Source organism: Magnolia sinica, chromosome 2 (assembly GCF_029962835.1).
Source record: "Magnolia sinica isolate HGM2019 chromosome 2, MsV1, whole genome shotgun sequence".
In the NCBI taxonomy this organism is placed as follows: domain Eukaryota; kingdom Viridiplantae; phylum Streptophyta; class Magnoliopsida; order Magnoliales; family Magnoliaceae; genus Magnolia; species Magnolia sinica.
The window spans coordinates 43641242-43659069 of record NC_080574.1 but is presented as its reverse complement, the minus strand read 5'-3'; the positions used below and the strand labels follow the sequence as shown (position 1 = coordinate 43659069).

Below are 17828 nucleotides of genomic sequence, written 5' to 3'. Positions count from 1 at the left end.
CATAAAGTCCCAAATATATCTACCATTTTTAAAAATTTTGCAAACCCAACTGCATCATTTGAGAGATGTAATCGTAGAGTTCATGTTGAAGTGATCGTTCAGGGTCGCGGATTGCATGCTAGCCTGACCCCAGGAAGTTCCTCGGGTACAGAACTAGGTGGCGCCCACCGTGATGTTTGTGAGAAATCCACCTCATTCACCTGTTTTTTCCAGCTCATTTATGGAACGAAACCAAAATTAGGATAGATCCAAAACTCAAGTGAGCCACAAAACTGGAAAAGTGGGGATTGAATGCCCACCATTGAAACATTCGTGGGCCCATGGAAGTTTTGGATCAGGCTACTATTTTTGAGTTTTCAGTTCATCAAAGTGGGAATGAGAATGACCTTATAAACAGTTTGGATGGCATACAAACATCACGATGGACACAAGAAGGTTTCAAGAGTAGGAATTTCCCTCCCCACTTTTTCTTGTCGTGTGGCCCACTTGAGTTTTGGATCTGCCACATTTTTGGGATCATGTCCTAACATGAGCTAGCAAAACAGATGTGGATTTCTCACAAACATCGTGGTGGCCCCCACCTAGCTTCCCACCACAGGAACTTCCTGCAGTTGTTTTGGCAGGCAATCGACATCTCCATTGTTGTGCTGAGTAAGCAACACTGACAGAAAATGAGTTAACAACATCCGACAAATGAATATTATCATTCAAGCTTTAAACAAGCAGAGCCTTGCATAGGGACAGGTTTCTATGCAATGCATATCGTATGAGATTGTGACTGCTCATCTGGCTCACCACGCCATAGTTCTAAAATTCACTGACTCGACCGAGTCACTCGTCTGGTCAAAGCCAAACTGGTAACTAATTATCAAAAGTAAACCAAGACTAGCTCTACAAGCCCACCATGCACTTTCTTGCTTACATTTTTGCTATTTTAGTTTATATATCTGATACTATCTATTTTAAATATCTCACATTTCTTCTACTAAATATCAAGTAAAGACTTGCCTGAGTCTTTGGGTCGACCCAACCCTGCTGGAATTTTGGTGAAAAAAAAAAATTAAAATAAAAAAGCAGTTGCCACTCGCAGACAAATCTCAAATCTTTGGAAGGCTAAAATCCACAGAGTGACATAACCTGAGGATTGAAGTTGGAAATTTCGATTGAATGACTCTACGTGCAGTCTCTCCTGTATATTCGAGTGCAAAGAAGGAAGCTGCAAGGCACCTTCTCACACCTTCATACTAACCATGCAAGGTCTGTAATATATAATAACCTTGAATGTTTTATATACATATTACAATATCAATCTGTGTATACAACTACATTTGAGTATACTCACTAGTATGTATTTAGGTGACTGACATTATCCTACCCGAGCATACCACGTACAGGATGAATTACAATAAGGTGCACCCGTTCCCTTGCCATGTACTAGAATGAATCGTGATCACACATGTTTCGGTCCAGACAGATCAAAGTAATAAGCTCTAATAACACCAATATTATAGAATTTTGAAGTAGCAATATTGCAAATTATCAAAAGTCATAAATCATTACTTCTTGTGAAACATACCTTAAAGCTTGCTGCCAATCCTATTCGAAAGGCTTCCCATGGCCTTCGCCTTCTCCCGGAGAACAAACTTTTGTGTCTTCCCAGTCGAAGTCTTTGGCAAATCCTCAAAAACAACTGTCCGAGGGGCCATATAATGTGGCAATCGAGCACGGCAAAACCTGATAATCTCTTCAGCATCACTATTGCGTCCCTCTTTCAACTTCACGAACGCGCAAACCGACTCCCCCCAGTGGTCGTCTGGCCGGCCAACCACCGCCGCCTCCAGTATAGCAGGATGACTAAACAAAACAGACTCCACCTCAATCGTGCTGATATTCTCTCCACCCGAGATTATAATGTCCTTCGAGCGGTCCTTTATCTCTATATAACCATCAGCATGCTTCACACCAAGGTCCCCAGATCGTAACCACCCGCCACTCATAGATTCCTCCGTCGCTTTCAAATCTTTGAAGTACCCATTCATTACAGTATTGCCTCTAAACATCACCTCACCCATGGTCTTCCCATCGGCCGGAATGCTTTTCATGGTGACCGGATCTTTTATGTCGATCTCTGCCATCCCAAGATGGTGCAACCCTTGGCGAGCCTTGAGCTTTGCTCGTTCGTCAGCAGGCAAGGAATCCCACTGGGGTTTCCATGTGCAAACTGTCCCCGGACCGTAAGTTTCAGTCAGTCCGTACGAGTGCATTACAATGAAGCCCTTCTCCTCCATGTTGAACAGGACGCGGGGAGGCGGCGGTGCTCCTCCTGTCATCACCACCACCTTGTGTGGAAGCAGCCTCTGATCGCCGGCCGGTGCATTCGCAATCATGTTCAAAACAGTGGGTGCACCGCCCAGGTGGGTTACCTTGTGCAAGGTGATACAATCGAATATAGCCTTTGGGTCAACATTTCTGAGGCATATGTTGGTGCCACCCTGTGCCGCAACCCCCCAACTGAGGCACCATCCATTGCAGTGGAACATGGGCACAGTCCATAAATACACTGGCATTGAGCACATCTCATTCAGAAGAACAGTTGCAATGGCATTTAGAAATGCCCCCCTGTGGCTGTAAACAACTCCTTTGGGACTCGATGTGGTTCCCGAAGTATAGTTTAGTGAGATAGGATCGCATTCATCAGCGGGCCATCTGACCTCGAATTCAGAATGGCCGGTCCTCAAGAGACTTTCATATTCGAAGTTAATGGGCGGCAAGCTGCTGCTAATAGCGGGCCCCGAGGTATCTTCTGAGATTAGGACTACAAAGGGCAGCTTGGCTTTCTTCCTGGAGAGAAGGTTGAGTGCTCCGTGGAGTATTTTGAGGAGCTGGTAGTCAACGAAGATGATCTTGGCCTCTGAGTGCCTCAACAGAACTGATACCATGGTCGAGTCAAGGCGTGTGTTGAGCGTACAAAGAATTGCCCCAGACATCGGGACACCAAAATGCAGTTCATACATTGCTGGGACATTCGGGGCCAGCACAGCAACCTGCTCAAAGGTTGATTAGATAGCAGCAGTAAAATTTCATGAATGCAATCAAATGCAGATGCAATGCATGGAACCACAATAAGAAAGCAGCAGGATATGTAAAAATAAAATCCAAATATGAGTTTGGTATTGGTATTAGGAACATCGGAATTCCTGTGATTGTAGTAAACTAATCGATTCAACAAGGAAAGTTCTCTAGTCTGCTGCTAGACAGTCATTGAGCATGAAAGTAACAATCACCACCTATCCAATGCCCAAACCAAGTTGCTTTTAGTCAGTCAGTCTGCATTTTGGTGTCCTTTTTGGTGGGTAGGAGTAGGGCTGTCTACCCGAACCCACGGGTACCCGATTTTGCTGGTTTTTGGATCCCATTTTTCAGAACCATTAACGAATCGGGTTGGGTTTGGATCTCAACTTCTTGGACTTGGTTAAAAACTGGGGCTGGTCCAGGTCATGTCATCAATTTGGAACCAGTCAAAATCAGGTCGGGTCGGATGCAGTAATTTTCATAATAATATTATACGGATTGTACCAGCAACAAAATTAGGTTTTTTAAGCCACATGCATGTAAGAGAGCCCATTTACACACCATGCAAATGTCAAAGTGACACATTTGTGTGATCTGATCCATCCATTAGGTGCGCCTGACCATGTAAATGCACTCATTTGTCTCAAAACCAACTCAAACCCTATTTCCAAAGACCTGGTGGATACCAAGTGGGTACCTAACCCGAGTGGATCTGGGTCTGGGTCTTAAAGAACGATACCCAAACCCTAAAGGGCTTGAACCCAGCAAGAGATGAACCTGGCTAGCCCGGGTACGCCCACTATAGGACCCAACCGAACAAGACCCATTGACAGCCCTAGGTAGGAGACTTTTCTACCCAAATTAATGTCTGCTAATTTCTGGCGGGATATGGAATGATCTGGATATTGATTTGGGGCAGAACAACAGAAAAATGGGAGCCACAAGTTGTATCTCCCAAAGTCCACGCCACCCCAGATGCATAGAGGAATGAGGCAACGATCCACCACACAAAAGTATCCAATCACTTGCAGTTTAGGTACATTCAAATGCATCATAAACATAGATAACTGAAAGAATGATATACTTTATAGAGAGTTACAGGAATGATGTACTTTTATGTGCTTTTTAGTGTGCACATGTACATAGTGTTGGGTACTCCTGTGGAGTATGTTTTTGTAACTCTAGTATTATAATAATGACGTTAGCAAGTGTACATATTGTACGGCCAGTTTTGCATTGGGAGGAACATGATCTAATGCATATTGATTTTAGAAGAATTATGGTAATTTTTGCAGGATTTTTTGGGCTCATTTGAGATGTGTTTGGGCCCTTATTTGAGATTGGCGGAAAAAACCCCAAATCTCCAGTTTTTTGCAATTTCTTCCAAATTGGTAAGAATCTTTTGGGGGTTTTTTCCTAAGATGGATCGGTTTTACCATGTCGGTTTTACCATGTGAAGGTATCCATAACAGTTTTTCTGATAGGGGGAGGTTTTTTGGTATTTTTAGGTTTTACCATGTTGTGTTTGTGCAAGTTCTTTTGTGAAGTTTCCTACTGGATCTTAAGTTTTCTCTCCTTTCTGGACCCGTAACCCATTGTTTGGATCATCTTTTTTGTGGAAATCTGTCCCATATAGTCTGGTGACCAACCTTATCTTCTGATCACCACCATAAGTGCTTTGTTGCTTCAGTTTAGTGTTTGTGGACCCATATGGATAACAAAATGTCTTCCGGATCTAGTGTGGGGTCTTCAAATTTTCATCCTTTGTTGATTACAATGGTCAAGTTTGATGGTATAGTTATTTGCAATGGGCCCAGTCCATGAAAATATTTTTGGGAGGAAGAGATAGACTTACCTACATATTAGATGATGCTTCAGAACCTACAAATAGGCATTACTAAACTTAGACCAAGGAGAACTATCAAGTCATGGCTTGGTCACTTAACAATATGGATCCGTTTGTCAGTAACTCCGTTATGTTTCTATCTTCTACAACCAAAAATATATATATATATATATATGGGATACCCTCCATGACATGTATTCAAAAGCACGGAATTTATCAAGAATTTTTAAGTTAATTTCAGATATTGTCAAGTTCCAACAGGATTCCCGATCTCCAAAGGAGTACTTCTATGCCCTCCAAGTATGTGGGATGAGTTCGACCTCTATCATCCTCTTTCATCCAAGTGCGAGATAGATTATGATCTTGTTTGTAAGCAACAAGAAGAAATCCGAAGCATGAAGTTCCTTTCCGGCCTTAATTCTAAATGTAAAGGTGTTTGTGAGTAGATTGTTGTGATGGATCCACTTCCTCCTTTGACTGCGATTTATGCTATTGATCCAGCGTGTAACTACTTCAACCTCTTCAACCTTTGTATCATCCGATAACTCTGCATACGCAGTTGGTGACCGGTCCTCTTCCAATCCTTCATTTAGAGCACCACGGCGTGGACATGATTTTAGATCTAGCAATCAATATCGAGGTCATGCCATCAAACGTGGTGGACATCGTGGCAATCGAGGCCGAAGTGGACATGGACGCGGCCGTGATGCATCTCATAGTTGTACACATTGTGGGGGCACAAACCATTCTATTGATCAATGTTGGGAACTTATTGGTCATTCATCCTGGGAGAGTGCATCTTTGGCCACTAGAGCATCTTTTGGTGCTGATCCAGCTTTGCAGCCTTCTCTTGTTGTGCCTCAAGGGAAGTCTCCTTCAGGTGATATTGTCCTCATCTCCCATGAGATTTATGATTCCTTTATGTGACTTCATGTTCATGGTACTCCTGATGTTTCCGGAGCTGTTGTAGCCCAGTTAGGTACTACTCTCCATGTGTCCTCTTCTCCTTTGTCCTAGGCCATTGACTCTGGCACCAACTCTCACACGACTGGTAAGTCTCACCTATTTAATTCTTACCTTCTTCTAATTAGTCACATTTTGTCACTGTTGAGGATGGAAACCAAACTCCTGTATCTGGAACTAGTAGCATCAAACTTTCTTCCTCCATGCATTTGTCATCGGTTCTACATGTTCTTAATTTTTCCCTTAATTTATTATTTATTAGTTCTCTTATGAAATCCCTAAATTGTTCAGTAACATTCTTTCCCTCTCATTGTGTTTCAAGACCTCCAGATGAAGCGAATGATTGGTGGGGACCGTAAATGTGATGGCATTTACTTTTTGATGATGCTCATGTGATAGAAACTAGTGCCTTGTCCTTAGATAGAGAGTCAGTGTCTAGGTGGCATTGTCGCTTAAGGCACCCATCCTTGTCTGGATTAAATCTCTTATTTCTTACAATTTATGTATCTAAACCTTTATGTTGTGAAACTTATGAGTTATCCAAACATTACCAGTTTGCCTTTCCTCTTATTTCATCTGACAGGAAACCTAGACCATTTGAGCTAGTCCACTCTGATATTTGAAACCTTGCTCCTATCATCTCTCTTTTTGGATATAAATATTTTGTTACCTTTATTGATGATTGCACTCGAATGACATGGGTTTATCTTCTAAAGTCTAAACATGAAGTATTTAATATGTTTAAAATATTTTACAATGAGATGGTAACACAATTTCAATGTCCTATCAAAGTTCTACATTCTCACAATGGGGGCGAGTATCTGTCATATGCTTTTTTGTCTTTTTACAGGACCATGGTATTTTTTCCCATACTTTGTAACCACAAACCCCTCAACAAAACGGCATGGTTGAGCGAAAGAACTGTCACCTTCTTGAAGTAATTCGTGCCCTCTTACTTGGTATGAATCTTCCTAAACATTTTTTGGTCGATGCCTTGCTTACTACTATATTTCTAATTAATCACATACTATTTTGAATATTGTCTCATAAGTCTTCATTTGAAATTTTGCATCCACACGATAAACCCTTTCCTTGACCCCCTAAGGTTTTTCGATGTTCATGTTTTGTTCAAATTCTTGATGCTACCAATGATAAGTTAAGTCCACGGGCCATAAAGTGCGTCTTCTTAGGTTACTCTAGATCACAAAAGGGGTACAAATGTTATGACCCTTGGACCGGTAAGAGACGTATCCGTCGATGTGACATTCTTTGAAGACATTCCATACTTCTCTGATAAAGGGAGATCTTTACATAGTCATCTTCGAGTTAGGGGGAGCATGTGCAATATAACTCTATACCCCTTCCTGTCTCTTGTCTTGATGCTCCCACTCCGTCTATCTCAAAGACCATCCTTGTGTATCATCAACGGACTAAATCCTCTACTGATTAGCCGCCCCCCTTCTCATCTGCTTCTGATGGTGGTTCAAGGATAAGCTCTTTATCTCCTGATAATCTTCTTATTGCCTTGTGCAAGCCTCCCCGCTCATGCACTAAGCATCACATTTGCAATTTTGTTTCATATCACCATCTTTCACCTTTATTCTAATCTTTTGCAACTTTCATATCCTCCACGGTTACCCCACGTAAGTTGAAGGAAGCTATGAGTAGTCCTGACTCGACTAAGGCTATGATGGACGAAATGCAGGCATTAGAGAAGAACAATACTTAGGAGTTAGTTTCCTTACCTGAAGGCAAACAGACAGTTGGATGTCGGTGGGTTCATAATATCAAGTATCTTCCAGATGGTTCTACTAATTAGTATAAGGCACAATTAGTTACAAAGGGTTATACTCAGACACATGGCGTAGACTACTTTGAGACATTCTCTCCTGTGGCCAAGCTTAACTCTGTTCGTGTGATTATCTCCTTGGCAGTCAATTTATCTTGAATCATATTTCAACTCAACGTGAAGAATGCTTTCCTACATGGCGATCTTGCCAATGAGGTTTATATGGATCAGCCCCCAGGTTTTTCTGTCTTCTAACAAACACCTTGTGTATCACCTGAAGAAGTCCATTTACGGCCTTAAACAGTCCTCACATGCCTAGTTTGATCAATTCAGTTGTACTCTCCTGGATTTTTAATTTATTCGTAACCAAGCTGATCACTCCTTATTCATTTGTCGTCGGCCCACTGGGATCATGGTGTTAGTTGTCTATGTAGATGATATAGTGTTGTCAGGCGATGATACTAAGGGAATGGTGCAAATTAAATTTTTTTCTCAAGACTTGATTTGAGATCGAAGATCAGGGGACTTTGGTATTTTCTGGGCATTGAAGTTGATCGGTCTAGATCTGGAATTATGCTCTCTCTAAAGGAAATATGCCTTTGACCTACTCTCCAAGACTCAGATGCTAGGATGTAAGCCTACTACCACGCCTATGGATCCGACTTGCAAAATTAGTCCTGATGATGGTGAGATCCTTTCTAATCCTGGGATGTATCGGCGATTGGATGGCAAACTCATCTATCTCACTATCACTCGGCAGGATCTTTCGTATGTTGTGAGGGTTGCAAGTCAATTTATGCATTGTCCTCACACCACACATCTAACTACAGTGTATCGTATCCTTTGGCATGACAAATCTTCCCCAAGCAAAGGTTGATGTTTTCAACAGCATGGCCATCTTCATCTGTCCGGTTACTCTGATGTCGACTATGCTGGAAGTTTACATGATCGACGGTCTACATCGGGTACTGTACCTTTGAAGGTGGCAACCTTGTCACTTGGAAGAGCAAGAAACAGTCCGTCGTGGCACGATCTTCTACTAAGGCAGAGTATCGAGGAATGGCTCATGCAACATGTGAACTTATTTGGCTTCGAACCCTCTTACAGGAACTCGATTATAATCCTTCGACTCCAATTCTTTTGCATTGCAACAATTGAGCTACATTCACATTGCCAACAACTCGATGTTCCAAGAGCACACGAAACACATTGAGATTGACTGTTATTTCATTCGAGAAAAAGTTTCTAAGAAGGAAATTGCAACTCTTTTCGTTCACTCTAGGGAACAGTTGGCTGATGTTCTAACCAAATCTCTTAGGCAAGATGCTCTTCTTCGTATCACTGACAAGTTGTGAATATCTATGCTCCAACTTGAGGGGTTTGGAGCTCTAACACAAAAAAGTATTCTTCCAAACTCTCTCTCTCTCTCTCTCTCTCTCTCTCTCTCTCTCTCTTCCATTACTTCTATCTTCTTCCTCAAATCTTTGCAATTCTACTTCACCACGATATTATGGCAAAGCATAGGACAAGCAGATTGTTGGGCCATTTTTGAGAATTCAAGTTGCATTGTCTTAGCTAGTTCCACAATGAGGGTGGGTTAAAGATTGCCTTGATTGCTTAAGCATTCAAATGTTGAAAGGGCCTCACTATGCAGTGAAAGGAAGGAAAATTCTATTGGAAACAGAAGCCGGTGGTTAGTGAGATGAATATTGACTTTGCCGAGTTGTTCGAGCATAAATATTGACTTGAGCAAAATTCAATAATGCTGACCCTAATGATGCTTCTAGTGGCATTAAAGCCTCTACCTTGTGTGACTCACTTTCTTCTTCTTTTCTCTATAAAATATTTTCCTCGTAAATTTAAATTTTGAAAAAAATAAATAAATAAATAAAAAATAAAAAAGATAATCTGAATCACCTCTCTATTAGCATATTTAATACTTAAAAAGTGAGATGGGTAAGTAGGCTCTAAACAAGAAAGGCTCCTCATGTACCCATTTAGGTTTTATTTCATTTAAATAAAGACTTGTGGATACGGATCCAACGATCTCAAAGGATGACCATGGAAATGTGGGGAAATGGAGGAGTAAATATATGGCCAACCAATTAGAAACCCAAATTTCTTAAAATATCACTGCAAAAGCCTATGAATTAAAGATACTGACGCGAGCCTCAGTAATGGGGTAGGAAGATGTTAAGCAGAGTTTTAAATAGCTATGCTACATACCATAGCATAACCTTAATGTTACATAGCTCATGAAAATAACTTTATGTAGCTCATGAAAATAGCTTAAGTCACATGTATCCTATGCTACATGATAGTTTGCATACGCTACATGCTTACATAGACTACGTTACATGCTACGTAGCTCACATTACAAGTTATTTTTCCCTACAAACATTAAAATCAATTAATGTTTTCAATGTTTTGTTACATTATTTTTATTTTCAATAAAAATTAGTTAATCTTTTCAATGCTTTTAGTAATATAATATAAGTAACATTATTAAATCAATTTCACTGCTATTCCTTTACCTTTATACTTAATCATTGCCATTTCCGATTACTTCAGGTTGCATTTGGTTGCACCAAATATCATGAAATTTTGTTAAATTTCATTATTAATCAGTTTAATTTGGTGGAAAATATCTTGAAATTGGTGCAACCAAGCGCGACCTAGATTAAAAATCTAGAAGTAGCACAGAGTTTATGCTTCACGCTATTGACTATTTAAAACACCGGTGTTAGGCACCCTTTCCCACCTGCAAAATTGCAGCCTCTACTTTGACAAAAGAAGCGAAATTCTGTTGAAATGAATGTCTGCATGGTTTTCTGGAGGCATAAATGAAAGAGAATTGCAGAAACTGAAAAGAAAGGGAAGGAATGCTTATTGGTGTGTGGAATTGTCCACAAATAACTCTGATCTCTATCAACTTGAGTTACAATGGAGGTGTTTGCTTGCTTCATTTTGAACATGAATTTGTGAAAGAAAAGGGAAACTGAGAGATCAAAGCGATTCTCTTGCTAGAGAAAGGTTACCGGAGTTGTATCTCAAAGCCCAAAGATTAAGGCATACTCCTTGGCCTTCCATATCTAGCCTCAATTATTATAGAGCTTTAGCAGCCTTTAGGTGAGGGGTTCAAACTTGGGTTTTGGGTAGGTTCAGTGGGATTGTGGATAGTGTTGAGTGAATTTTGGGTTGATTTGGGTTAGTTAGGTGCTTAGCTAAATTCCTACAACAGCGAGGATTTAAACCGAACCCTCCTTCAGAGATTAATTGAGAGATGAGATGGGGTGTCTACCGGATTTTTTTTTTTAACTAGATATATTCATGAGATACGGCTAAGATACTTTAATTTATTACGTTTCAGCAAACATGGTCATACGAGTTATACACGACACGCTAATTCTAATTGGTAAATATTCTCTATATCTGTCTTTATTTATATCATTACGACTATTTATTCAACAAATTCGATTGATTGATACGAGTTGATTTTCTGTTACGATAGATCGACGAAACAATAGCTGGCCCAATAGCTGCTTCAGCGGCTGCAATAGCTATAACAAAGATCGAGAAAATGTCTCCTAACTGGCCACTACCTAACAAATCAGAAAATGTTACGAGATTTATAAGCTCAAGACACATAAGTGTTCTAACCATGTTTCAGCTTGTGATTAATCCATAAATACCAATAATAAATAAATAGGCACTCAAAATCAGTACATGCTCGGTCATCATTGACCAACTCCTCATCAATTGAGATTGATTTCAATATGAACAACAATACAATTTAACCGATTTGATTGACTAGGATATAATAAGTACAGAAAAAAGGAAGGTATTAGTAATGAATCAAAACAAAACCCTTCAATTTAATATATTTTTTATTTTTTAAAAGGTTAATATATGAAGAATACAATATAAAAAATGGACCTAAAGGAAATTTGATGTAATAATAATAACACAGAACAAAACAAGGTCTTATTTATTTTATTCACATGAGGTGGGGTGTCTACAACTAGGGCTATCATTTGAAGATAATTTTAACATCAAACTAGAAATTTCTCTATTAATCATTTAATCAGTTCAAAAAGAGGGCAAAAAGCAAAAGGAGCGGTATTTTTCAAGCAAAAACACCAAACCACGTCTTCACAATTTTTAAATTAGTAAACACTTGAAAATATTGTAATGTTTAATTAGATTGGCTAAATAATCCATACAATATCCGAGTGGCATCCACCACTAGACTACAAGTTTGGATTTTCATATGTGCTTCATTTCTCTCGAATCGAAGTGACCGGTCATTTCTTTAAGAGAACCTTTGACATCCAAGTCAAAGAGTGAATCGGGTCCCTTAATGAATGACTATGTCATCCTATTTTAACAAAACTTCAATTGACCATCCATTACAGGAAGTAATTTCATCCATTGTTTTAAATAGTGAATAGCGTGTAGCGTAGTGTTCACCCCTTTGAAGCATGAGGCGCAAGCTACATAGCATGTAGCATAAGCTACATGGCTACACGCTACTTTTAGATTTTTAATCAAGGTTGCACTCGGTTGCACCAATGTCATGATATTATGCACCAAATTAGACTGATTAATAATGAAATTTAACAAAATTTCATGATATTAGGTGCAATCAAACGCAATTTAAAGTAATAGGAAAGGGCAATGATTAAGTATAAAGGTAAAGAACGAGAAACAAAACTGATTTAATACTGTTACTTATATTATTTTACTAAAAGCATTGAAAAGATTAACTAATTTTTATTAGTAATAGGAAAATGTAACAAATCACTAAAAACATTAATTGAATTTATTGTTGTAGTGAAAAATAACTTGTAATGTGAGCTACGTAGCATGTAGCGTAGTCTGTGTAGCATGTAGTGTAGTATGTGTAGTGTGTAGCCTATACAAATTAATCATGTCACATAGGCTACACATGTCTTGAGCTATGTAGCATTAAGACTGAGCTCCTTACTCAATTCATCATCGAATTCGGAATTGCGGGCGAGGCTTGAGCACGTATTATATACAAGTGCGTGCGTGTGTGCATGTGTGCGCATGTACTATATACATATGTGTGTGTGTACGTGCATGCTACATAGTGTAGCAATTTAAAATACTGATTTCATCACATGTACTAAGTGACAACCTATCCACCTATCAACCCATACGAGGACTAGCTTGAAAAATAAGGCACCAAGGTTTTTGCGTTGGAGATGAATTGTTCTATACAAAAGTCACCATTGTTCTTTAAGACCTAAGCATGGCAGCAGAGTTTTTTCATCAAGGGCACTTAGCATAGCCAAAAAGATGGTGAAATCTGCAAAATGTATTCACTCACTTGTAATACCCGAATGAAGCCTGATTCTTCCTCTTGGGGTATGAGACTCTTCCCCCACAATTTGATATCTCTGATTAGTGAGCATCAGGGAGAGGTGATGCTCATTAGTAGGTGGAAGAAAGCGCTTATCTCTAAGCTTGAAATGTCCCGTCCAATTCCTCCATCCACATTATATCAGAGATTTGAGTTAGCTTCTCTTCTTGGAGCCTAGCGCTCCCTCTCTTTTCCATTCCTTCTCCCTTCCCTACTCTGGGGTGCAGGCTCTTTTGCTGACCCAGGGTGTGGATTCTCTTTCCTTTCCCCTGTCACGGGGTGTGGGTTTCTTCTTATTTTTCCTTTTCTTTGTTTTCTTGTCTTTTCCCTGGCCAGGGGTGTAGGCCCCCCACTTTTATTCTTTGGGCTGCGTGCCCTTTTCAATGAAATAAAGAGTTTTGCTTATCTTCCGGAAAAAAAAAAAAAAATAGATGAAGCCACTAATAGAACACAGGAATGACATATATGGCATTTGCACTTGATAATGAAGTATAAGACATGGGTTTGCCATGGATACTTTAACAACTTTTGATGCATAAGCATATCATAGCCTATCAACCTTAACCTTCTAGGTGATCAACCTTTTAGCAGTCACAAAACTCAGGTTAAAAGGTGATGACTTCTGCTAACAGGTGAAGATTCTCTTCTTATCCTGGAGATATTCACTCACTAGATCCAATTCCTAGAACTCCGTGGGCCTTCGTAGAAGGAATTTAATCACTGGCCTAGGTTGAAGAAAACCTATGACACCTGGATACTTGTATATTGTATATGCTCAGTGTATAGTGCCGGACACAACAAAATGCTGATTCTGGTACCTAATACTCGTAGATTACCTGTAGGATAAGTTTCAACTGAATCCAATCATATCAGACTGTTATTTTCAAAATCCTGATAACTTTCTTACGCTCCTCTCTGAATATCTATATGCTACAAAAATTGTAAACACCGACAATTTTGTTTACTTTAGCACGCTACAAAGACTGAAAAAATTATACCTAGGTAAATAAAACTACAAATTAGTAAAATATGTCAAAATGGAGAGCCATACCCACGTACATGTTCCCATATCAGTTTCTCTATTTGGGTATATAGAAGAAAACCTTCTCATCAATAGGAAGTGAATTGTCCTCTTAGATTGCTACGTTTTGAGACGAACCCGTACTAGATGGAGATCTTCGTATTCAAGCTTGTATGAAGATTTTAAAGGGAAGGGTGCAACATAGAATAGTGTCATACACATACATGCATATTCCACATACAATGATATAACAAATATCAATGATGAAACATCAAAACATTTTCCAGATAAGGACGCATCTTCAGGAGATGATTGGCTTTGCTGAACCACATAAAATTTCCAGCAATTTGAGTTAGCGGATTGGCAAGGGTGACCATCAGTTTTATCACCATGATGGAACGCAATACCGAGCAAAGCGCTGGTGGGGTGGGGTGGGGTGGCATTTGACATGGATGACTAGTAGGGTTGCGACTATGGTTGGGTCAACCCAACCAAAGTTCGGGTCAGGTTGTCGAGGTCTTCGTCTTGGGTTTGGGTTTGAAAATGCAAACCTGATCTGAAATCGGGTTGGGTTCGGGTTAAGAAAATTCTGGTCAGGTTAGGACAGGTTGTGATACTCACATGTATTTGGGCCGGGTGGGGTCAAGTTATAGAGAAATTCAGGTTGGACACCTCCAGTCAGAATTCAGGTCGGGTCAGGTTGCAGGTTGGGTCCTCTTGAGTTCAGGCCAGGTTTGGGTTGACCCTTAACCCAACCCAACCTGCCCGAGTTGCACCCCTAATGACAAGGTCACTACATTTTTTTTAAAGGTAACACTACCAGGGATTGAAACCTGGATCACTCACACACACTACACTGTCACTACATGTTCATCATGCAGTAGTCAAAATGGCAATCAGAACTGTTGTAGTGACTCAGATCATCTTGATGTTATTGGCATCGCAATGACAGGCAACATCAAGAGTCATGACTAAGAAATTATAAGTTTGAATGATGAGAGTTTGAGGCACTGAGTTGCCATTAGTTTGGATGGAATAGGAACTGATCTTAAGGCTTAGTTGTAGTAAATTAGAAGTCATTTGTAATGATCTTGTGGGCTAAGTGTACGGCTATGAACCTTTCCATGCATATAGTTTCATTTGGATTCAGTAGCATCCACATCACTAATCCGGGCCATTCATTAGGTACAGTTCACCCTTCATCGGATGCCTGAAAAATACATATATTGATCATAAGATCCAAACCATCCAGATAGCAGCATACAAAGTGGACATAAAAATTGTTTGTAGAAGATAGGCCTGATCTCGGATATTTAGAACTATCTGAGTGCTGTGACTTTTTCCCAGTAAAAGAATAAGATGGGACTGACCTAATGGACAGTTCAGATAGGTGATGTGTGTACCAACAGATCCAAATGAAACTGTACACGGGAAGATTTCCATGCACTTCACCAACTAGATCATTACTTGTGTTTTAACTTCAGTATTTATTTCAGCCATCCATTTCAAACCACCAATTAGATGGTTAGGATCTTCTAATTGGAACAATCATTGCATTGTGATCCATCCATAATGGAACCCGCCAAATGGGCGTTACGGATGATTAATTGAGCCACATGTCCAGTTCTGATGGCAGGATACAATTTGTGTCCTTGTATGACATTAAAAGTAAAAAGTATGAAACCTCCACCATAGAGAAACAAAATACAAAATACAACTAGTGGAAATCCACATCCCTAAAGACTAAAATATATATCATCCAGAAAAGCAAGGATTTAAGAAATCCACATTCCAATGACAAACAAAAAATAAAAAAATGCATGTGTACTGCATCTGCAGAAGCATGGGACTCACCATCCTGAAATTTTGATCCTGTACATGTGGGAAGCATGGACCAGATCCAGACCGTTCATTTAGAAGATCCAGCTGTGCATAGACCATAGACAAAAGGCCACACTGCTCACACAATCCTGACCGTCAAACCAGACAGTGGCAGACATATGAGAGCTAAAAGACAAACAGTTGCCGCAGTTCATAATCAATGGGCAAAAATCATTGATCCAACGGTTACGAAGCCCATCTACAGTGGATCCCACAGGATGGATGGTTCGGATAATCATGCACATGTTCCATGTGTACCATATCAGATGCATGAGGGACAACGATCTCCCCCTCCAACAAACCAGAGAAATATGAAGAAACTACACCCAAATCTTTGTATTACAACACCAACATCAAGTCCAAAACCTCTACAAATCAAACAACAATGCAAACATGGGCAAGCTCCAGACCCTTAATGTTCTTCCCACATCATACACAGACAAGATCCAGAACGTTAATTCAATGAGTCCAACTGCAATTGTCCATAACGAAAGACCATACTGCTACAACGATCTTAACCGTCTAATTGGTGGCACACATATGAGCACTAAAAGGCACAAAAATGCAACTGTTCATTCAATCGGAAACAGATTAATCAATCAAATGGTTAGGACCATTGGATCAAAGAAATTTTTGGTCAGTAGCACATCCATGGTAATGGATGCTTCCGATCATCGTGCCCCTGCTCCGTACGCACGGTACAATATGTGGAAGGTCAGCTAATTTGCATGGAACTATGGTAACATGGACAAGATCCAGAACATCAATGTCCTCCCCACATCGTATGCAGACAAGATCCAGACCGTTCATTCAGTGAGTCCAACTGTAAATAGCCCATAGACAAAAGACTATACTGCTACTGCAATCTCAACCATCTAATTGGTGGCACACATATGATAACTAAAAGGCACAAAAATGCAACAGTTCATATTCAATGGGAAACAAATTCATCGATCGGATAGTTAGGATCATCGGGTCAAGGAAATTTTGCATCAGTAGCTTATCCATGGTGAATCCCATGTAATGGATGTTTCCGATCATCGTGCACATGTTTCATGTGTATGGTAAAAAATGTGGGAGGTCAGTTAATTGGCATGGCGCCATGGAAATCTGACCCCTAAACAACCACCCATTAGAACCAAATCCAGAAAGCCACACCCAAATCTTTGAATTGCAGCAACACCACCAAAATCCAAACCTCTAAAAACATCAATCCAATTCCAAGAATGCCAACAGAGAGAATCTTCAAAATAACAGAGGGATTGAATGAAACTCAGTGGAGTACTTACAACATCGCCACGGGAAATCCCCATCTGTGCCAGAGCAGAAGCAAGGCGACGGCACCGTTCAAACGTATCTTTCCATGTGTACTTCATGGACCCGTAAATTACCGACGTTTGGTCCCTGTAAACGACGGCCGCTCGCTCCAAGAAGCTTATTGGAGAGAGCGGAACGTAGTTCGCCGAGCAACGGAAAAGACCATCCATTGATTTTGAAGTGTAGAGGAGAAAAAACCAAGTTCGAGGCGATTTTGGATTTGGGTTTTATAGAATATGAGAAAAGAATGTAGGATTTTCTTGAAAACACGGAACGATCTTTGGATTTGGGTTTTATTGAAAATGAGAAAATATCGTAGGATTCTCTTGGAAAAGCAGAACGAGAAAGAGAGACTGTAAATAGACAGAAGACTTGAAGAGAGACTCTCTCAAGATTTTCTTGATTTTTGGTTTTTGGTTTTTTAAAGAGAGATTATCTCTTTGAAAATTGAGTGTGCAAGAAGGTCAAAAGGACGAAATTACCCTTCCTGTTTGGATGCATACGATGAATCCGAGGGGAAAATATGGAAAAATAATTATTATTCAATGGTCCA

The 17828-nt window shown here is 40.0% G+C and overlaps 1 protein-coding gene across 1 annotated transcript; it reads right to left on the bottom strand.

Annotated features, from left to right (window-relative positions):
• Positions 1 to 1250: 1250 nt before the first annotated feature.
• Positions 1251 to 17683, bottom strand: LOC131237053 (butanoate--CoA ligase AAE1-like). The gene is made up of 2 exons (XM_058234693.1): positions 17248 to 17683; positions 1251 to 3044 (listed from the first exon to the last, which is right to left on the bottom strand). Exons 1-2 carry the CDS (start codon positions 17443 to 17445, stop codon positions 1578 to 1580), a joined length of 1665 nt encoding a protein of 554 aa, XP_058090676.1. The 5' UTR covers positions 17446 to 17683; the 3' UTR covers positions 1251 to 1577.
• Positions 17684 to 17828: the final 145 nt, after the last annotated feature.

Coding starts and splice junctions, on each gene's coding strand:
- LOC131237053 (XM_058234693.1), bottom strand. CDS start 17,445: ATGGATGGTCTTTTCCGTTGCTCGGCGAACTACGTTCCGCTCTCTCCA. Junction 3,045..17,247: donor GGATTTCCCGTGGCGATGTT/GTAAGTACTCCA, acceptor ACCTTTGAGCAG/GTTGCTGTGCTGGCCCCGAA.